General features: G+C 36.2%; 1 protein-coding gene across 1 annotated transcript in view; it reads left to right on the top strand.

Moving 5' to 3' along the window:
• The window catches only part of DNAJC13 (DnaJ heat shock protein family (Hsp40) member C13), a gene marked incomplete in the record, with an annotated part of 3,140,357 nt that overhangs the window by 2,685,056 nt on the left and 431,116 nt on the right, over nt 1-24,185 (top strand). Inside the window, 1 exon segment of the mRNA XM_044066722.1 lies at nt 13,375-13,474. Coding sequence (XP_043922657.1) covers nt 13,375-13,474 — 100 coding nt within the window.

Genomic DNA, 24,185 nt, shown 5'->3' with positions numbered 1-24,185 from the left:
GGTGGCCCTTGGCAGTTAAGGTTAGAGCTGGATGAGCTCAAATGGCAAATTCTCACCAATGCCCAAGTTTTTCCAGGATTAAATGAGGCACTTTCTATTAAATGTGTACTAAATTTATTGTCTTTAAATAGATGATTATTTTTTTATTTTTTATGTATATATTATCAAATGTTTTAGGATATTTAATGTATTATTTTCTAATGTAAAGCTTATATAAAACATTATAATTAATATAATGTTTATTATTTAGTAACCCCACCATGTATATAGAGTAGACCACATTTGTAGCTTAGTAGATTTTTAGCTGACACTTTTTTACATGCTTGAGATTAAGTTACATGTAGGCACAATTTTAAGCATTTTGCTTTAAAGACTAATTAAGGTTTTAATTGATGTAGGTATTTAAATGATTGTTGAATGAAGTTCCCTGTTTTGTCTGAAGAAGGCTTGGAAAGGTCCGAGCCGAAAGCGCTTACATTAAAACAGTTTTGGATGATTTATTTATTGCTGTTGGCTCCATTTGTTTCCAGTTTTAATAGTTTTATCGTTTTTAAATTTTAACTTTATTAGACCATACTTCTAAACTGATGCCTGAAAATATGCTTTTTTTGTTTGTTTTGCTTCTGCTGATAAGAGTGTTAGTGTGCCTCACTCCACTGCTGCTTATTAAAAATGCTGTTTTTAAATACCATTATGCAGTTATTACTTAAGAGATGGGCACACATGTTAATCAAGAAAAAAAAATATCCCCCCAACACACACAGCTTGTGGCAACCTCCCAATGTACCCTTCCTAACAAACATTCCCCTCTGTTTAAGATGCACATGTTACAAGGAGAATGCAATTGGGTTGGATATTGTGGCTGGGTTTATAAAGGCCCTCGTGGTCATCAGCCTAGTATATACCAATGAACATTTTTCATGTTCATGCCTTATACATTTTATATATATATATATATATATATATATATATATATATATTTATATATGGTTTCTTTTTTTTTATCCTTAAACCTCACTTCTCTCTTCCTGAACATTATATTTTGCATATTTTGTTCCCACAAATATTTAATTTATTAATTCCAATTTCCAAATATCCCACTTCTTTTTCTCTCCTTTACAATGTTCACTACTTCAATAGAAGTTTGTATAGATTTCTTTTTAACAAGAAACATTTTTATTAAGCCATCACTTATAATGTAGGCAGTCATATATTTATATAAGTCATAACAAAGTATGCCAACACAATCCTAGTTGCAAGCATTTTACATCACAAACCATACTAACACATTCCCAGATGCAAATATTATACATCACTTATACTCTACTTTATAATCTACCCAATCATTTTCAGTTAAACATTACATATCTCATTTAAGTCTTTGTTTTTTTTAACCTAATTCCTCCCCTGTATGTATTGTTCCCACAATTCACATTTTCTCCTATGTAGTTTGCTCCTACCCCTTTCTAAAGATCTCATTTTCATTTGTTTTCTCTGTTACTATATTCACTACTTCTAGTATAGTTGGTTTAGATTTTGATTTCCATTTTCTAGTAATTGCTTTTTTGGCAGCCACCATAATTAGACACAGCAAGGCCTTACCATGTTTAGGCAATTCTGATTCTGTGTCATAGCGCAGAAAAATCATCTACCTTGTCACACCAATCTGCACACCCAGGTTGCAGGTTGTTTTTGACCCCAGCATTAACAGATTCTGAAAAGTATATTTGTAAAACATTAAATATACGGATCTAACATTAGTACAGTATAAAGACCAGAACAACTTCTGCAGAATAAAAACAACCATTAAAATTTCATGTACGCTCTGTAAGTATTAAAATCTGCTAGATTCTGATAGTAGTACATGAAGTACGAGATTAAATAATAGAATATGAACCTTAAAGAATGTATTGCCAACATGAAATCTTGCTGAAATACCTGCTTGAACTGATTTTACACAGAGAATGTATTGCAGCATTAAGTCTTGAGCTCCTTCTTTTGCTACTGTTCTGAGATGCAAGGCACGATGCGTTGCTATTAGTAAAGCAAAAGAAATGTAGAATTTAATCACAGCACACTAAAAAAATGTAACTAGTGCCATCTGCTGATCCCAATTAAATTAGCAGTAATAAAATTAATGTTTGAGCCAAGACAATTTGAACTTAAAAAAAAAAAAAAGAAAGTTACAAAAACCCTCGTGCATACATAGTTGTCATGCCAATCACACAAATTTAGAATACTTACATATAGCTGCTCACAGTTTCATAATGTGCTAACTAAAAATAAATGTTAATTTTGTAATTAAAATTCCAAATTGATTTTATTGTACACATGTTAAAATTGTAATTAAAGTAATATTTACATATTAAATAGTACATTAAATTAACATTTACATATTAAAATGTTAACTGTATGAAATTGCCGTGTAAAATTCCTGAGTAAAATATTTAGTAAAATGCTTTTATTAAATTCAATTGGAGTCAAATACTCCGGGACCAAATCATCTGGGTTAAGCTGTCCAATAAGTATTCTCGTAGACAATAAATATTAATTTAAATATGAAAGTGTATTCAGTTGCATTGGGGTCAAATCATTTGGGGTCAAACTGTCTTGCTTCTCACACCCAGCATCTCTGACAGTACATCCTTTAGGGAATCCTAGAAGTCCATCAACTCACCTCACTTCCACAAAGTATGTTCCCAGTTACCTCTTTCTTCTCTTTCACACCTCCAACATTTGCTGTTTACCTGAAGGAAAAATTGTATTGAGTCTGCTTGGTGTATAAAATATCTGTGTAAACATTTCCATGCAAAAATCATAAATCTTTTAGATTTTGTTGCGTATTTGGGAGATGCATATACTCTCCCATTGTTTCTTTGTGAGTTGCTTATCCAATCTCTTTTCTCAATCCTTTCTAATCTCGACTGATTGATTCTTATAGTTATCATGCAATATTTTTTATGCTCTACTAATTATTCCTTTTTTAATGGCTAACTTATGTTCTAGATTCTACTAAAAACTCTACCAGTGCTAGTCTTTCATTTAGGACCCTCCTATTTCTTTCTCTTTACCTGTACTCTGATATCAGTCCTTGATAGGGAAGGCAATTTCTAACCTGCAGTCCAAATAAATTTTTGGAGTCTTCCCATTCTATCATCTTTCTCCCTCTAGTTATTTGCTTCCAATACCTTGGTTCCTTTGCCAGTTTTCTCCAGTAAATTCCCGCCCCCTCTTGCCTATTATGTTTATCCCTAATTGCAGTCATCCCTGTTGGCAGAATCTCTTTTCTCCATTCCCGTGTTGGCTTAGTTCTTGGGATACTTTCTTCAGCTTTATAGATATAATATTCTGTATAATTATTATTGTTCTCTTTAAAGGCCTGCATCCAAAATCCCAGTCTCTCTTTATTTCTTGAGCTTCCCCCCATTTTATCATCCCTTTCTATTTTGAATTATAGGTTTCTGCTTGTGCTGTATATAGGAGCCTTAACTGTGTAGCACTGAAATACCCCTTCAAATCAGGTAATCCCAATCCACCCTGCTCAACTGGAAGATTCAAGTTATCACACTTGACGCTTGCCATCTTCCCCTCCCAGATAAAGTCCTTCAGCTCATATTGCTATGCACAATTTCTCCTCTGGTTGATAAAAATATGCCTGATCTGTGTATAAGACTAATGGGATTAAAAACATTTTAACTGCTTGTATCTTACTATCAATATCCATATAGCAAAACTTCAATTTTCTGAGTTTTTGTATTATCTTTTGTTTAGTCTCTTCCCATGGATTCACTTCTGAAACTCGAAATACTGAAGTATCGAACTTCAGTTTCTCGAGACCAGAAGAATGAAACTCCACACCCACAAAATCCCAAAGTACCATAATTCAAAACACCAAACCATCCCTGACATAAAAACACACAAAAACAAAAGACATTAAATAACAAAAAAAGAAACACTACTAATCACCATTCTCAACACCTGTACACACACACCCTCCCCCACCTACCCTAAACTACACCTACAATGTCCAAATACATTACAAAAACACATTCCTACCATACCTCTCAACCTGGAAACATCAAAAGTCTGGACAAGGCCCATGAAAAATGTGTACAAATCTGTATGCTGATTAACAAAATTTGCATACATAATTAAACCCTCCCACTCCAGTGGAATTGTGGGATACCAACTTTCCAATGCAGACTGAAGAACAGACAACCAAAATATGGCATCAGAGTCCCCCTGCAGCCATTCCAATGTCCCATTACCTGGCTATTTCGCCCCATTTACTGTAAACACTAATGTGTGCACTGCTTTACTTCTACAATGATTATTTTGATTTTAGTTTTTTTACATTTTATAGCACAATGCACAAACACTTGTAGATATCTGCTAAACAAAGCAACACTGTCTCACATTGAAAATAGAGTTGGTATTAAAACTTCTCTGCCCTTGAAACTCACATTCATTGAAACAGCATTGAAACCCCTCACATTCATTGAAACAGCATTGAAACCCATACCACATCCAAAGAAAATGCATCTGGCCAGTGGCGGATAAAGATTACCTTTGGGCTGTTTTTAAATCGTAGGCCTCTGGCTTGCACACAAAAGAAACATACATGCGTTCTTTGATACATCTTCCTGACTTTATTAAATTGTCTTCCTTGTATAATACAGCACACTTGTTAGAAGTTAGAGCACACTTTAAAATTTATTGTTTGAACATTTTTCCAGTAGGCAATGAAACAAAATGCATGAAACAATAATGACAGAACTACCCAATTCAGAACATTTCCATCAATAATGACAGAACTACCCATTTCAGAACATTTCCATCATAAAAGTCTACTTCCACACATGCACACTATATATATATATATATATATATATATATAGATAGATAGATATATATAAAATGACAGTAGTGTAAGCTATAGGCATCCTGCACAGCTTCTTCTCGCATCTTGCACAGCTTCTTCTCGCACTTATTTTCAATTTCAGGGTTTTTTGGGGGGGAGGGTGGCGGGGATAAAAGGCCAAAAACTAGGGACACATTTTAAACATTGCTTGTATAATTTTGAAAGTTGCTAGAATAAAATGTGTTACCAGCATGCATTTCACTGCCAAGTGTTGAACCCAGGACCCTGTGTGCATTACAGTCAGAGCAACATACCACTATGCCAAATCAGCAGTTTGTAGAAAGATAGGAAGACTGAAACTTAAATGGCCATCATTTAGTGAATTCATTTCTCACTTCTCACCATAGCTCTCAACGTCTTAGTACAAAAAACCTGGACAAAGCGAATAATGGGGGTATACAGCCCCAAAATATGGACAGTTTTCAAATACTGATATTATAAACTTAGAAAATTGTTAGAATAAAATGTTTTGTGTTACCATTTATTTTCTGAAGAATATGGAGTCTGAAATTCAAATGCCTGTCATTATTTAGTGAATTCAGTCCTTAAGTGATTTGCCATTGCCACAAAAATCCTGAAAAAACACAGATTTAATGAGGAATAGAACAAAAATATGAGGCATAAATTCACAAGTGGTGGCGGCTAGGGACTTGAGTCTCTTTTTAACTGTACCCAAGGTACAGGGTTTGAGCCTGAGTACCTCTAGCCACCAGGTGTATTGAGTTGGGGGCATTTTCACACACATTTCTGCATTAGGTTTAAACATTTATAAAGAACAGATCTCAGAAACAAATGTCAGGCCAATAATATGGCATAAAATATAATAAATATTTAATATAAACCATATAATATATAAATCTATATATATAATATAAACCAGTCCAGAATATGAACAGGGAGTCCTTACAAGGTTTAATCATATTATTGTAAGGCTTTTTACCTACTCCATAATCATGTGCATAAACAAATGGATCCACCTTGTGCAAGACTATGAACTGTTCCTATCTATTTTGACAGCTGTAAAACTGAAAGTATTACAAAATGCAATTAGTCAACAATTTCAGCATTGCCAAGCAATATGTAAGTAATACCTATGTTTTATTTTGTGTGTGCATGTGTCTGTTCCTTCTCCCTTGAATACAAAGCGCAATACAAAATTTAACTGCTCCACTGGGGCTCCCTACCATTCCAGCCATATGGATGGAGCTTGACTTAAATCGTTTCCCGATATTTTTGAATAGTGATTATTATAACTGAAAGGAGATATGTTGTTAAAATGTGTCTGTCTAACAAGATCTCAATTTTGCTTTCTGGAATTATTTTAAAATACACACACACACACACACACACACACACACACACACACACACACCAAAGCAGAAAAGGCAGCAATTAATTTTATAAGAAACCTGAAAGCAGTCTCTTCAATTCCATTTCACAAAGAAAAATACAGCTGCAATGCAGTCTTGGCAAAAACAATTCCGTTAATCATCTCAGAAAAGGCCGCCATCACTTTCACAAGAAACCTGAAAGCAGTCTCTGCAATACGCCTCCAAAGCAGTCTCGGCAAAAGCAATTCTATTTCAACTTTCATAAAGAAAAGAAACTGAGATTATTCCACCTGAAACAGTCTTGGCAAATAATTCCGTTTCAACCTGAAAGCAAGCAGTCTCAGCAAATACCAGCAGAAAGTGTGACTCTGCTCCAAAGCTTCCTTCAGCTAGTCCAAAAGCGCTTGCAGCTAAAAACTTAAATTCAAAAGCAGAGACATTTCCTCGCTTGCAGGCTGACAGAGCTGATGTCATTGCACATGTGATGATGTCAGCTCCAAACCGCGAAAAGAAAATAAAAAAAAAAAATGGGAATGAAGGGATGCCACTCGGGAATTGTGGCACCCCATTATTTGAACCCCAAAACTCGGTAAAAAACGAGTAATTCGGTACAGTTGGGAGGTCTGATCCCTACCCTAAATCCTTTAATACTACACACTTACCTACATCTCTGCACATAACCGCACACCAATCACCATCTTCAACACCCAGAGATCACTACTTCTTAAAGACGCAGAACACTATATACACACACACCGGGAAATCCTTACCGCACATTCGACATTCTCATATTTGAAAAAGTGCAGTTTCGAACAAAAGCACTTTCATTCTTCTGGTCTTGAGATACTGAAATTCGATATTTCAGTATTTCGACCTTCAGAAGTGCACCCTTTCCCACATATCCCTAGCTGCCACACCAGAATAATTTTTAATCCATACTCCTAAATATTTCATTTTATCATGTCCCCATTGGATATTGCTGAACCAGTTCATTTGTGGGTACAGAATTTACAGCTATTGCCTTTGTTTTAGCTTCTTTAATTTGTATCCTGAAAATATTTGAAACTGTCTCAAAATGTTCCACAACTCAATGTCTCTTTCTGGTTTTGTCAGGTATAAAATTATTTCATCTGCAGATAGTCAGCTTTTCTTGACTACCATACCAATTATATTCTTGAATTTCTGAGACCCTTATTTTTTTTTGCCATTGATTCTAAATGTAATGCAAATAGCAAAGGAAAAGAGTACACCCCTGCCTGGTTCTCCTGCTCAAGCTGGAATTATCAGGGAGGACCCCACCCACTTTAATTTTCTCCTCCGATCCCTCATATATCCTCCTATTCAACCTTATAATTTTTTCAGAAAATGCAGATATTTCCATTGCCCTGCTTATAAAGTCCCGAGCTTACTCTGTGAAATGGTTTCTGTGCATCAAGACCCATCAACAAAAATGGTATTTTCGTACATGCTGCTTCCCTCTGGATCATCATTGTTCTATTAATGTTGTCAAATGTTTGACTCACTCCCCCCCCCCCAAAACCTCATTGATCCATATCTATCAATTTTGGCATTACTTTTACCATTCTTTTAGCCATTATAGATATAAACACTTCATAATCATGGTTTAACCTTCAAATGGTCTTGTATGAAGCAGGTCTGATGTGGATCTTTACCCTCTTTAGGTATTATAACTACCAGTGCTTTTTTCCAAGATGTTGGTACTTCTCCTGTTAAAATACTGTTAAACAAAGCCTTCTAGATCTTTACCAGTTTTCCCACCTAGCTTCCAAACTTCTACAGGAATACCATCTATTCCTGGGGACTTTCCTGTAGATTGGTTATACATCACATTTTTTATCTTGTATCGTCCTAGCATAACAGTTGAACCTCATCTACCTCTAATCTTGGCATATTTAATTCTTCCATAAACATTTACATTTGTATCTTTTCTTGATTTCTGTATTTCTCTGCAGACTTTCATAGAATTTCCAAAATATTTCTAGTACATCTACAGGATCTCTTGTTAACTTCCTTGTTATAGGCACCCTAGTCTTGGCTACAACCCTTTCTACTTTCTGTTGCTTGAGTCATTGTGCAAAACGTTTTTGTGCTGTAGTGTTATAAAAAAACAGTTTAACAGCAGTCTTTCTAAACTTGTGTATATTATCGAGGTAATCCCTTATTTTCTGTTTAGCATTCTGCAGTTGATCCTCCTGTTGTTCTGTGAGATTACCCTATTGTACAATACTTCAACATTTGTCAGTCCCTCTAAGTAATTCTTGTTACTTCTTAACCATAGCTCCCCTTCTTTTATTTCCATCCTATTTTAAACTCTATATTAATTTTATCCCACTCCCTAGCAATATTTTCAGAAGTAATTTCTATCCTTTCAAATAGCTCCGGAGTAATTTCCACTACCCATTCCTTAAATTCCCCTCTTTTCAACAGATAGGTGGGAAAGCACTAGTGTCTCATTTTTATTTCATTACTCTGTGTTCTTATTTTAGTTATTATTGGCACATGATTGGAAATAGTTATGGAGTATGTATCAAGACCTTCAATTAAATGCACGTATTCCTGTGAAATATAAATTGTCTACCATAGTCCAGTTGTTATACCTTGGGGAATAATAGGAACATTCACTCTGAAGTCGTATTACTGAATTCACATCTTCTAAGCCAAATATTTTCATAAATTTCTTCAAAAGTCTACATTTTTTGTTATATTTTCCCTTCTGGCCCTCCCAGACACATGTTCACTGCTGCAAATCAAATTCCACTCCCTACAAGTAATATTCCCTGCTGAAAACTGATTATTTCTCCAAAAATTTTCTTAAGCTCCGTTATAGCAGTTTTTGCTGGAATATAAATATGTGCCACTGTAATCCTCCTTCCTTAACAGTAGCCCCTTAGTACTACAAATGTACCATTGTTGTCTTTTTTTATCTGCTTCTATTTATTTATTGCATTTGTTTATCAGGAAAGTTCACTGGGCCGTAACAGTGCTCATTTTCAGTGGAGGCCCGAGGAGAAAAATCTCCACAATGGTACATACATATACAGATTGGTAAAGCACAAGCAACAGTACAAAAGTTCAACAGAGATGCATACATACAGTTTTATACATCATAACTAACAGCAGAATATATGCAATGAGCTGAAAATACAAAATAACAGTTATGTCAGATTGAACTGATACTGTTATGATAATATGATATATATTATAATAATATTATGATGCTATTACTATTGGAGCTCCTCTTGCAATTAATACAAGTACTACTTTCTTCCTTTGCTCCAGGTATTCTGCTGAATAACCATCCTGAAAATCTTTCTTTATCAAATTCACATGTTCAGTTCTTTCCAAGTGTGACTCCTATAACATAGCTATTTGCACTGTACATTTTTAATATAGTTCACTATTCTTTCTTTGTTGTATTTATCTGTGAGACCATTGACATTTACAGACATTGCAGAAGGCATCACTGTGCAAAAAAGTTATTATTCCTAGCATTTATGTATAACATTTCTTTGTTAAAAGTCTAGTTCCAGCTTTTGTATTACATGCATACACTGTTTGGCAGGTTGAACTTATATGGTTGGTTCTCATCATATCCATTTGAGCCTATGTCCATCTTAACAAAACTTTTTGTTTTATTGAAAGCCTTCAAACAAAAAATAAAACAAGCAAACCCCTCTCAATTCTTCTAGTCAACTCTTGTGCTCCCTTCCTTCTCTCCAACATTTCCCGTTGAAACAGCGGGAAAGGTTTCACAGGTACAATCTCTTTGTGGTCTTTATCAGAACAGCAAGAAGCTGAATGTCCTTCTACTTCACAGCTCATTTTTTTGTTGGACAAGCTTTTGTATTCCCTCCTTAGCATGTACTTCATCAAAAAGTGATTTTGTCCCTCCAGGGACGAATACCTTGAAGACAGCTGGGTACAGCAGTTTGAATTTCACACCTGCATCTTGACATTCCCTGAATAGTGGAATGAATTTACTCTTCTTTTGCTTGGTGTACAATGAGTAGTCATTCTCCATAAATACTCTGATGTCTCCCACTTTTAGTATTTTGTCCTTCTGCCACAGGCAGAGTTGTTACTCGATGTGCGGTCATCTTGGAATTCCCAGTTTGTATAGATTTTCATTTCCATTTTCTAGTGATTGCTTTTTTTTTTGGCATCCAGTAGCATGGCACTTATTAAGGCCTTACAGTATATACGCAGTTCAGATCCAGTGTCCCCGCTGTAAAGAATAATTTCCTTAGTTACTGACATTTGTTCCCCCAAGAATTTCTGATTCTGTAGGAGTTTTTTAGTTTTCCAACTCATTGTACTCAAAAAAACATGTTCCCTGTTGTACCTCTGTTTTTTTTTTCATCATGCTGGCTACCAGAGGGAAAATATCTCAGAAGTCTGCTTGGGATATAAAAATCTGTCAGAATCAACTCTTCCTGCTGGTAGATTGCATATTTATTATTAAAAGTCTAGGTTGCTTTCTCATAGCCAGGTTTGGAGTATACGCACAATGTGCTCTTTCGGCTAACAACAACTGCTGTCGAATACCAGTCCATTTGCTTATTTGTGCTTTTGTAAAATTAATGCAGTCTGTTCCTTCCAACTTCTCCGGTATAGCTGAAAATCTCAGGTTTTCCCTACGTGCTCTGTCCTCTTATTCTGTTATTTTTTTTTTTAAATATCTGTTCTTGAGCCTTTTCTTCATCTCATCCTGTGGTTCTTTCAGCTTTATCACCTCATCTGAATATCTTTTTAAAACATCTTTCATTTTCCAGCCTTTTGTTGTTTGTGTTTATGTACTCCATCAGTTTTTTGTTTATTTTAACCAGGCCTGTGTGTGCTTGTCCTATACCTTCCTGTAGGTTACTGGAAGTCATGTCTGCTGAACAGCTGCAGAACTTTCCCCAGTTTCCCCAGTCAGTGTTTCTTCCTCACTTTTTGTAGCCGATTTTTTTTTTTCAGGAGTTCTGTTTTACTTTTTTCTTGGCATCCAGGCAGTACACTTAATAGCTAGTTACTGAACTTTACCCATAAACACAAAAGTCTGCTAGCCTTCTCTGTTGAGTTTCTGTTTTCACATTGGGAAAGCTGGAGTTGTTACTCGATGTGCAGTCATCTTGGAATTCTCAGTTTGTATAGATTTTCATTTCCATTTTCTAGTGATTGCTTTTTTTTTTTTTGGCATCCAGTAGCATGGCACTTAAGGCCTTACAGTATATACTGAGCTTAGAGTCTGTGTCCCCACTGTAAAGAATAATTTCCTTGGTTACTGCCATTTGTTCCCCCAAGAATTTCTGATTCTCTAGGAATTTTTTAGTCTGCCAACTCATTGTACTCTCAAAAAACATGTTCCCTGTTATACCTCTGTTTTTTTCATCATACCTCTAGCATTTGCTGGCTACCAGAGGGAAAATATCTCAGAAGTCTACTTGGGATATAAAAATCTCTCTGCAGACACTTCCAAACAAAAGCCCTAAATCTTCTGGACTTTGTCACATGCATGGGAGCCATACAGATGTCCTCCCATTTTTCCTTTGTAAATTGCCTTTCCAGTCTCTCTTCCCAATCTTTCCTAGAATCCTCTGATTGACTCTTGTAGTCTAAACTTCTGTTTGGCCTCATCCCACTCTTATTACCTTTCACTGTCTGCTTATTAAAACCTTGGTACCTTTGCCAGTGTTCTCCAGTAAATTCCAGCTTCCTCTTTCCTATTTTCTGTCTCTCTGCTTTTGGTCATCTCTATTGTCAAGATATCCTTTTTCCCCATCAGGAATGTTAAGATATTACAGGAGCAGCTGTTAAGGAGAAATGATTTTTGCAGGTTGCATGTTGGCCAAGGAGGTGCATGTGTCCAGAAGCATGTGTGGTACCTCCAGTGAGAAGCAGCGTGCGTGTGCGTGTGTGTGGGTGTGTGTATGTATGTATATATATATATATATATATATATAAAGTGTTTGGCCTTTATGATTCTGGGACAAGGACACTTCCTTACTGTGAGCAAAGGGGTACTAGAATCTCTCTTTCTGATTGGGGAATGTCTGGGCTTATAGGGCTCTCAGGAATGAATGAGTGTGGCTTTCACCCCTTTAGGAGAAACAAATCGGCCAACTTTGAGCAGGAAGGGATGCTTGATGGTGGTTGTGTGGGCACATAAAAAGATGTGTAGCTCTCGTCAATTCTGCTGTGGGCATATTAATACATATAAGAAATTTCGTAGACTAGGGATAATCTTCTGAATTAACATCATGAAAAAAGTGTTTAACCTTTGAAGATGTTCTGTTTTTAAAGTTCCAGCTGGAAGTGTCTGCTGGATAGTTGAGTGAATTTTACTTGACATACACTAGAAATGGGAAATCAAATAGTTATATTCATGAACTGAATATATTCTCCCCTTTAATATTGTGTTTAAAGTTCAGACATACTTTTATGTCTCATTTTATAAATCATGTGTACTGTTAACTAATGAAGTCAGTGTAGTAACTGGATTACCGAGTAAGAATGTGCATCTAAATTATGGCTAGAATTATTTCTTCATATCAGAGGTGTGTAAATCAGTACATTTATGGCGCACCGATCTCTTTCTCTTTACTGATGCCTAATGTCTGAATTGCCTGTCTTGACTGCACATGTATAATTATATAAAAATGCAGCAGATGAAGGATTTAAAAAAAAATTAAATAAAGTTAGGAAACAATTTAGGATGTTTTCCAGTCTGTGTGATTCCTTTCGAAAGGTCTTTGTAAAGCTGTACAAATGTAAAGCATTGGAGCTGCTTATTTGTTTCATTTAGGAAAGGTAAAGTAAGCATATGATCAGGAAGAGCTGTATACTTTTTTTTGGCTGACACACACACACCATACCATTGTAACCTCTAATTGTGCTTATGTAAGTTAACCAAGGACCAAGGGTAGCAAGTCACAACTGGGAACCTACGTTATTACTTTTGCCTGAACATTTTATTAAACTTTGTTTATAAAAACAAGGGAAACATAGCTAACACAAGAGAAAAAGGTTTATTATATATTTCTTGTTGTGGTGGTAAGGATTTGAAGATTTTATCCACATGTTTTCTTTATTCTTTCTTTTCATTTTTCTGCTTTGTAGGTAGTGAACATTGTGACCAGCAACCAGGAGTGCGTGAACAATATCTCTGAGTCTAAAGTTCTGGCAAATCTCTTGGTACTTCTACATTCTCTTCCATCAAGTAAGTAGTCTCTTTGCATGGATTTAATAACGTGATGCTTAACACTTGCTCCTCCATTTTTGTTTGATCTGAGGTAGTGAAGTTGAAAGAAAAAAACTGATAATACATTAAGTATTTTACGTTATTTACCAGATCATGAAAGAGACATTCACTCTGATTTTCTGAATTAATACAGAATGCTCTGTTTATGACTTAACTGCATATTAGTCATCCTGGAACTAAATACATTAAGGTACGATTACATACATTATGGTGTGCTGATTTCAATTTACAGTACTGCATGCTGCCTGAAGTTACAGAGACATAACTTCATTGTTTTGACAAGATGGTAAAGTTAATGCAATAATCTGCTGCATGTCCTTTGGTAGAATGGAGCAGTAATAACTGAGCTGATTAGGGACAAAAAAAATCTTGCCCCTTGTCAGCTGATACTTGGCTGTTTCATACAAGTAATCTTGCTCCTTGAGAACTACTTAAACAGCATTTACATTGGATTAAAAAAAGTTAACTGCATTTGTATTCCAGACCTGTGTAGTCCCAGTATCATCACAAAATACTAAAACTTTGTATAGTGAACCCAGTTACCATCACTGCCAGTAATTTAAGTGCTTTTCTGCCTAGCCTTGTTAAATCTCTAGCACTGCAGAGATGAATGCAGGAGATTAGCCTAGGAAAGCATACTGCATATAATATACTTCTGATGATTCATCAGTGCAGACAGAGGGAATGAGACAGGCAAGTCTGAGGTAAAAAGTCAGGAGTCTAGGCCTGGGAACTTTAGGCTTGCTTTCTTGGTTTGGCAGTAACTCTATTATCTTCACTGTTTATGAGTAGCTGCTACTTCATGGAAGTGATCAGAGTCTGTATATGCTCTTTCCCAAAAAGAGAAATCCATGGTATCCCTCGAAGTCTCAGAGAAGTCCATTATGCAACCTATACTGGGTCCAAAACAAACCAAGAAAGAAACTTCATAGTGTGGAGGGGGTGGTGTTCACTTCCTAAATTATGTTATGCACTTAGTTCACTTAATAAAAAAACAAACTGTAAAATATCACTATAAATGCGTTCTACAAAATAATCAAATAGAAAATAGTAGGTATTCCACAATTGAGTTAAAAATGGAATATCCTTCATTGAAACACAAACAAGCGATCCTAGTTGAGTATAATGAAAAGCATCAGAAACATTCTTTATATATAACTTTCTTTATATATTACAAGATAAAAAGAACTATTTCTTCAAGCTACAACAAAATCACCATAGGTCAACCCCAAAGATTATGGTCTAGCATAAATAAACTCTTACATCCAGAACACTCCAAAACTCCTACCCCAGCTACTCTCTCCCACAACTCTCCCAAGGAGATTGCTGATGCTTTCAACTGCTTTTTTACTGAAACTGTAAAACCTATTCCTACAGCCCTCTCCTATAGACTCTCTCAACCCCTCCTTCCCCCCCCACTACCTTACCCTACCTACATTAAAACCTTGCCCTATTTGCCCCTCCCCATCTATAGACTACTTCATAAACTCAAACCCTGTACAGCCTCAGCTGATCTCCTACCACCTGAATACCTTCAATTTGCTGCAAAACCTATTGCCACCCCATCTCTTATTCTAATTAATAGAGCCATAACTGAAAGCCCGGCCCCTCATTATGGAAAATCTCACATACTCCCACTTCATAAAGGAGGAAACAAAACAACAACTCTCCACTTCGACCTATTGCACTCCACACACCAACTCATAAAGGAGGAAAACTGAACTGAACTCTCTTTTTCGACCTATTGCACTACTATCTCCACTAGCCAAAATTATGGAAAAATGTATCCACAAACAATTTCTAGACCACATTCTCCAATATAACCTTCTAGCTGACTGTCAACATGGTTTCAGACCATTCCACAGTACCACCACTACTCTCCTATCCTTCACAGACTGTGTTAATAAACAACGTAACAATAACATGATCTCCTCTGCTCTGTTCATTGATCTCTCTAAAGCTTTTGATATGGTCAACCATCAATTACTACTTAATATACTCAACTCTTTCTCTCTTGACACACTTGCATTCCAATGGTTCAAATCCTACATGCATAATAGACAACAGGCTGTCCTCTGGGATAATAACTTATCCAAACATCTCCCAATTACTCTGGGTGTCCCACAAGGCTCTATCCTGGGACCTCTACTCTTCTCCATTTTCATTAACAACCTTTCTACTAATCTTCCTCAACCCACCTGCATACAATATGCAGATGACTCTACTTTCATCTGTAAAGCAACCACTTCATCTGAGCTCCATGATATCACCCAATCAGTTTTCAACCAAGTAGAAAATTGGTTCCAAGAACATCACCTCCTCCTCAATGCCAAAAAAAAACAAATTATTACTATTTACACCAACTAACAAATCCACCCCATTACACTTCTCTATTACCTCCATCGATGGGACAATCATAGCTCCTGACACATCTACAAAACTCTTAGGTGTACTGATTGACCACAACCTCAACTTTGACACTCACATTAATGCCACCATCAAAACTGTAAACAACAAACTGGGATCCTTATGTAGGATAAAACCTTTTCTTACCCCTGAAGCCAGAACTACTGTTGCCCAAACCCATCTGAGCTCCACTCTCTTCTATGCCTCCCCAATTTTCACTAATCTTTCCAAAAGCAACCTAAACAAATTGTCCACTTCATATAACAACATTGCCAGATTTGCTACTGGGTCCTCATTCAGAACACATCACTGACTAAACCTAAAACATCTAGGATGGCTTGAACTAAATAACCAACTAAAATTTCAACAACTCTCAATCACACAAAATTCTATACCAGCCTACTAATACTCCTATTCTCACTAGCCTCATCTCCCCCTATACAAACCTTTCAAACCTGCGCTCAGCAAATAAACTACTAGTTACAACCCAGAAATCCCACAACAAGGCAGGAGATTCTCTCTTCACAAACTCTGTGGGGACAATTTGGAACAAACTTCCCACAAAACTGACATCTCTCTCATCATTACCTCTCTTTAAAAATCAACTAAAAAGTCACATAAAAGCACAATGGCTTTGTCCTTGCACAAACCCCGACTAACCCCTCTTACCACCATAACCTTTTCTATACATCTCCTCCTCAACCACCTTTAATCTATGTAGACATATGTTATCTCATATATACAGTATGACAAAAAAAATAATCTCTATTATTCCTTGTTTGAAAAGACATTTTATCTTTTCTCTCTGTTTCAATCTTATTCATATTTGTGTATTACATGTATTAACTTACTCTGTTTATAAATCTTATCTTATTATGCCTATTTCTGCAAACTGCAAAAAAAAAAACTGACTTTTTTCTCGGGCCTCCACTGAAAATGGACATAAATCCAGCTGGACTAGCCCGGTCAACAAATGTAAAATAAAATAAAAATAAAATATAATCAGACTGTTTGGAAGAAGGGAGTAGTTACAGAGGGTGGTTCTGTTAAGAGCAATAGAAACATTAAAATCATTCCTTTAGGTAAGTTCCCCTAACCCCCTTACCACCATAGTGTAATCAGAGGTTGTGCTAACTAGAATTGAATCTAGAAAGCTAGAGACAAATTGCAATCTAAAACCAGTTTATTAACACTTTGTATAGATTAATCAATTAATTAAAACTTTATTAATTAAGAAACAAAGTAAAAATGGCAAAAAGATCTGCCAGTAGATATCTACCAGAGTACATATCAATAAATATACAACTTTTAACAAAGATTTCTTTCATATCAAAAAAATATTTCTTCAGGTTTGTCTGTCAAAAAGAAATCATAATATGAATGAACGTGTATAGATGTGCAACTGAAAACCTACATAGGATGAAAAAAAACAAAAATATTTGCTAAGCTTGAAATACAGTGACAAATATTAAAAATAAAGCACTAAGGCCTTGGGGATCTGTTAAAAGTGTGGCATCTAACTAAGAAAACAATTAGTCTGAGAGTGAAAGACTGCAGTTAAGAGTAATTGCAACCTTTAAAACAGAAAAAAAGACTAAGCCCATGCACACTGTGTGCACCATCAGACTTTCACTGCCAAAAAGTAAAAAATGTAACAAATGTGTTCAGTTTAAAATCTAAAGTAGCATTTAATGTGGAGCCATCAAAAATGATTAACGTATACTTGAGCCACCTAGAGTATGTCCTTTATAACATTGTAAGTTAGTACTAAAAGACGTAAACAGTGATATTTGTTTTTAAACGCAATATAAACATGTAATGTCAGCATTAATCAGTCCCATATCAGTCTTTTAAACAGTGGGGCAGTTTTCTGTGATCTAGTATGCTTTTTATGAAACAGTAATAATTAAGCCCCAGTTTTCTAAAAGAGTTCAGTTTCAGCTGCCACAATAGTTCACATTTTTCTAAAAGAGTAGGAATGTCTCCTTCCAGTTCCAAAAGGTCCACATCGTCAGTGATTTGAAATGTAAAGCCATTGTATCGTTTGTGTAGCTGCAGGTACCAAACCAGTGCATTATTCTTGCACTTGGCTATAATTTCAGAAAGATGGCCAGAAATCCTTATTTTAAATCTGAGCATTTTCCCACATGAAATGCTTTACAATCATTGCAGCTAGCCCTGTAAACCACCTACATTGAGTTAGTCACCTCCTGCATTGGATTTAAACATTTTCTTTAAATACAGGCAGGAAAACATGTCTCCCTCCTGTTTGTGTTGACAAAAGACACAGTTCTTCCCACACTTATTGGTGCATTTATCCTGTGTCTTGGGCCTACCTTCAACCCAACTCGTGATGTTCCTGGCTTTCCTGTAAACTAAGGAAGGAGCTTCTGCAAGGATGTCCATTAAATATGAGCTTTCAGTAATTATGGCCCAATGCTCTTTAGTAACATTAACTATGCTGCAGTACTCAACTGTAAAAGTCAAGCTACAACTGTCTTTAGATTTGTTGTGCATAGATTTCTTTAATGCCTTCTTATAAGGCCTGTTAAGTGCTGGTGCATTTGTACTTTCTGGTTCAATTATAGGTTCCAGGTTGCTTTTTAACATATTGCTTTCTTATCCCCCTCACCACAAAATAATTTTCAAGTTCCTTTAGGGACTTAAGGAAGGGTTCCATTTTTGTGGTGATCCTAGCCAGCTTATAGCCCTATGAATTAATGTTATATTTGTCCTGGTGGGATGGAGACTCTTGTTATGTAGCAGGATGTTTACTCTGGTAGGTTTTCTGTAAAGATTTATGCCAGTTTTACCTTGGTCCAAGTCTTTAGTAATTTGCCTGTCTAAGAACACTGCCAAGATTAGGCTGTGGGAAGAGGTGAAATGCAGAAAGCTGGTGGTTTGATTCATGTAGCTGATAAAGTCTTCTAATTTAGCATTGTCTCCTTTCCACACAATAAAAATATTGTTAATAAAGCGCAGATGCACAGTGATGTGTTGCATGTATTCTCTGTTATAAACATAATCGTCCTCACACTTGCCTGGTGCTGTGTTGTGTAGGCTAGGGGCTGTTGCTGCCCCCATGGCTGTACTAGTCTCTTGTTTATAGTAATTTCTGTTAAAAGTGAAGAAATTATACCCAAGCACCATATCTAAAAGTTTACCTGTTCTTTTATGTTGTGCTGGTGTGCCAGTGTGTTTTCACTTTTTTAATTTCTCCAAATCTTCTGCGTTTCTAATACCATGGTGAGAATGGACCCCATTTCTAAGTCAAAGTGCGACTGAAGGTCATGAAATTAGCATTGTTTCACTCTTTGATGTCAGCTAAAAGTACTCTTTGAAGCACCCGCAACGTGCCCAGTAATGACTCCTGCCGTTCATACAAAGTTACTTGTATTGGTAACACTTCTAAATACGGTTGTACACTGTTCTTTATAAGACCCGTTGCTCCTACTACTATTGGAACTATCTGGTTTTCTTTTTTCAACATTGCTCTCATTTCTGCTTGCAAATCCTGATATTATAACTTTGTGACTCTCTGTACGCAGGACACTGTAGTCACTGGGTGTGGCAATTTCAATGGTCAATGCTATTTTTGTCTTCTTTTCTTGGACCACTATAGCATCTGTCTTTTGAATAGTTGGTAATGGATAATCCCATGTGATGTAGACTTCATACCTTTCTATGATGCTTTGTGCTTTGTTTTCAGTGTTTTTCAGCCACTTCAGTACCATATTGCTTGCACAATCCCCAGTGCAACAGTTTTGCCACATTATTATGCCTTTCAGTATAAAGTCCTTCTGCCATTAGTATGTCACAACCAGCAACAAGTTGTGCAACTGTTTCCAGTTCGGTTTTACAAAGTCTGCATTTGTCTGTTTCTCCCACATGTTCAATGGACTTTGTGAACCAGTGTGTATGTAGCCCACTATCTTGGGCCGCCAATATTAACCTTTCATCTCTTGGTTTGAATTCACCTCTCCTTAACCATTTGTGCGTTAGTTCCTGATCAACATGCAGCTCTTCCAGAAGTTTTCTGTACTTGCAACTATATTTGTGTGTTTTCCTCATTTCTTACCTTTTCATCTGCTCCTTCACCTTATATTCTTTCTTTTGTTGTTTGGCACATTCAGTTGCTGCCTTATTTATTTTTCGTGTAAGAATCAATCACTGTTTCAATACAACAATTATGTGGAAGTACAGTATATAATGATTCAACATCTATTGTTAATAAAATACTGTCAGCATCAACTGTAACATTTTTTATTTTCCTTAAAAAAAAAAAAAAAAAAGTATTTTGTGTGTGAGATGTTCTTCTCAGCCAGTTTGTAACAAAAACTCCAGGTAGATGGCAGTAACTTCAGTCAGGAACCCTCCACTTGCAACCACTAGCCTGTAAGGAGGGTTCTCTCTATTTTTATGTGGCTTAGGGATTCCACAAAATTTAGGCAAGCGTGAGGAAGGTGTCTGTAAATAGTCAAACAAGTTATCTGTTAACAAACAATAGTGATGCCACTATTTACATAATTGATTAATTGTTTGTTTTTGCTTATATATACGAAGTGATGTAAGATGATGTTATGGTCTGAAGAAGTATTGTGTCTGATGTGAAAGCGCTAACCTATTAAATTATATTTGCTTTTAGCCGCCTTGTCTAAGTTACATTTGTATTTTATTTATCTGTTAATAAACCAAACTAATTGTTTTCTTAGTTAGATGCAACACTTTGAGATCCTCATGGCCTTAGTGCTTTATATTCAATATTTATCACTGTATTTCCAAGTTAGCAATTACTTTTGTTTTTTAATATTACTTAGGTTTTCACTTGTATATCTGTGCACATGTTCATTCATATTATGATTTGTTTTTGACACGCAAACCTGATGAAGTATTTTTTGATATGAAAGGGATCTTTGTTAAAAGTTGTATATTTATTAATAATTATTCTGGTAGATGTCTATCGGTAGATATTTTTATTAGTCATTTTTTAGTTAGTTTCTTAATTAATAAAGTTTGGATTAATTAGTTGGTTAGCCCGTACGAATTGTTAATAAACTGGTCTTAGATTGTGGTTTTCCTCTAGCTTTCTAGAGTCAGTTCTAGGTAGCACGGTCTCTGATTACACTATGGTGTTAAGGGGGAAGGGGGGGGGACTTGACTAAAGGAATGATTTTAATGTTTTATTGCTTTTAACAGAACCACCATCTGTAACTACTCCCTTGCACCAAACAACCTGATTATATATAAGGAATGTTTTTGATGCTTTTCATTATACTCAACTAGGATTGCTTGTTTGTGTGTTTCAATAAAGGATATTCCATTTTAACTCATCTGTGGACTACCTACTATTTTCTGTTTGATTAGTTTGTAGCTTGTATTTTATAGTTACATTTTATAGTTCAATTTTTATTAAGTGAACTAAGTGCATAACATAAGTGAACATCACACCCTCCACACTGCGAAGTTTCTTCTTGGTTTATATGTTCCTTCCCCAATCATCTAATCTAGTTGATGTTTAGAGGAGAGGCTTTTCATTTTTGTAACTTCATCCCAGTTATCTTCCACAATGTGCCTTGGCTTTTGTGCTCTTGCTGTGGTTTGGTTCCTGGGGTGTCTGTCCCCTGGTAGTTCCTTAAAGTTAATAAATATGTATCCAATGTAAGAGGTGCAAAGGATTCCACTAGACTTGGTTTGGCTCCCCCTTAGTACTGTATTAATTTGCAGAAGACTGAAAATCAAAAAGGGTCTTCAGCATACCTCTCAACAGTCCACATTTTTTACTCATATTTTTGGTATGTTTCTCTTTCTGGCAAATCACTGGAAAATCAGTGAGGACTGAAGTCAGAAAATAATAGGAGACATTTAGTTTTCAGACCATCAGAAAACTCATGCTAATGCAAAACTCGTTATTCTATCAAGTTTCTAAGTTTGTAAGAGCAATGTTTAAAAAGTGTCTCTATTTTGGGCCTTTGTCCCCTCCCCATTATTTGCAGCTTTGTCCAGATCTCTTGTTGTAAGAGGTTGAAAGGTATTGTCTTCAGAGCATTCTTCCCAACTGCAAGCAGTGATTTTGCCAGAATGTTACAGCTTTCTCCATGGATCTGTTTTTTTGTTTTGAGATGGCCGTGGTCCTTGGACAGAAACTTTATAACACAGGAGTAGGCCCCCCATTCGATTTTCCTGCTATTCTGAAGGTTTTGAGCTTGTGTTTTAGTTTGCTTTTCACAGTTTTTCTTTAGTTTTCTTGATTGTTTTCAGAATTTCCATGAGAATACACTTATTTTTGCTCTCATTTTGGGTTTTAATTTTTTCCAGTGACATTCTCAATTAAAATTTTTGAGACCACCTATTAATAAGTAAAAGTCTGGTCTTAAATGGCATCCAAAGATGAGTATGACTGTTGCTTTATTTGCCTGAGGAAGAATAATCAGAATTCATTCTTAAAATAAATAAGTGAAACAGCAATCACCACTTCCTTTACATTTATGCTGAGATCCGTTGAGACGAATAAGCAAAGTTAAAATCTTCATCAAAGAAGAAAGGCAATCACGCATTTCATTATTAGAAGAAGAATTCTTCAAAGCTAATTTGATGGAAACCAAAGTAAATTACCATGTATGGCCAAGATACTTTAAAATCACCACAGACATTGTAGTCTTTTGTGTTACAGTGAGGGATGGAGCTCTGATCGCAGTCCAGGCAACCAGTGTTTGACTGGATGTGCTTGTGCTGGAAGGGCTGGGCAGAGAGGATGGAAGTGAGCCATATCTCTCAACTGTCCAGTTTTTTGCCTGATATTTTTGGTCTGTTCCCTATAAAATTTATGATTTCTGGCAAATCATTGTGGTCACTAAATAACATACATTTGAGTTTCAGACTTCGTATCCTTCAGAAAATACAGGCTAACACAAAAACTTTGTCTAGTAACTTTCTAAGTTTGTCCCTGTTTTTAAACCTTTGTCATCCCCCCATTGTTTTTAACTTTGTCCAGGTTTCTTGTGGTAAAGTAGTGAGCTGTCTACTAGGGAAGTCAATATGTATTTGAGAGTATGCAAGGACTTTCTTGGGCGTAGTACTGGTGGAGCTTGAGAACTGCATACTGGAAGAGTGTTATGGCAAGCCAGCATGATTAGTATACTCCCAAACATTCAGTTCTTGCTTTTGTTGAGAGATGTACTAATCTGACTTCCTCCTCAATTAGGAAATGAATGCACCATAGGGCTTCTGCCTTGAATGGCGTAAAAGAGAACCTAGGTTGCACCCCTCATTGAGGGTGGAATGGGCCAGTAGAATGCTGAAAAAAGGAGCAGTCTGGTAATTGAGAGCTGTGGAGATGGAATGGAAAGAGGAATAATCAGGTGGATTGTTAGAGTGAGGATTTAAAAATTGTTATTGTCTGCAGTACTATTTTGTCTATATTTGAAGAGTGACCACAAAGTACTGTAGACTGCACCAGAGGAGTTTCTCAGTCTAGTGCACAGAGCTGTACCCCCATATACCCTCCTCCTTCATTTAAAAGAGCAAAAATGTATTTTTTTTTTATTATCCCCAACAGAACCTAGCTAGATGGCTCTCCTACCTGCATCTAGTCAACCCATTCATTTTACAAAGGTGAGTGCAGAATATTTCTGGGTCTGTTCATTCCTTCCATTGAAGTCTAGTAAGCTCATTCATTCTCTCAATGAGTGAAGGTAGGGAGTAGTACATGCATATACACAGTGGTAGTGCATGCTTCCTAGGCCTGTGCTTCATGGACATAACATGCCGATGTCCATCCATATCACTGTTGCAGTATTTTCTACCTAAATTATCTCCTGCCAAGGATAGCACAACGTCCAGCCAGTATACCAAAGCTTTTAGCACTTATAGGCATCATACATCACACGTATGCTCCCTGTTCATGATGTAGGGCATAAAGGTGACGTACAGATTCACGCATTCATAACTTTTTTTTGCCACCAGTTTGAATGCCATTGTTGAATGTCGGTCTGAACGCCCTTCTGCTGTGCTGGTTACCAAGCTATGTTTTCAGATAAGTGCCCTGTTGGGGTTTCTTCTAGTCTTCCTTTTTTGTGCTCATTATTTTCATGTCATCCAGAAAGGAAAATGTTAGTGTGGAAGTCAGATTCCCCATAAAGACCACCATGACCAGTGTCTCTCCCATTTATGTGCTTTCCACAATTATATGCAGTGCTGTATCTACCATATGTTTGTGCTCAAGACCCTTTGTAATCATCTCTTTTCCCTGTCCATATACCTGGAG

The sequence above is a fragment of the Protopterus annectens genome, chromosome 3.part1, assembly GCF_019279795.1.
Source record: "Protopterus annectens isolate FY-2018-M chromosome 3.part1, PAN1.0, whole genome shotgun sequence".
Lineage (NCBI taxonomy): Eukaryota > Metazoa > Chordata > Ceratodontiformes > Protopteridae > Protopterus > Protopterus annectens.
This window is presented reverse-complemented; position numbering and strand designations above follow the sequence as displayed.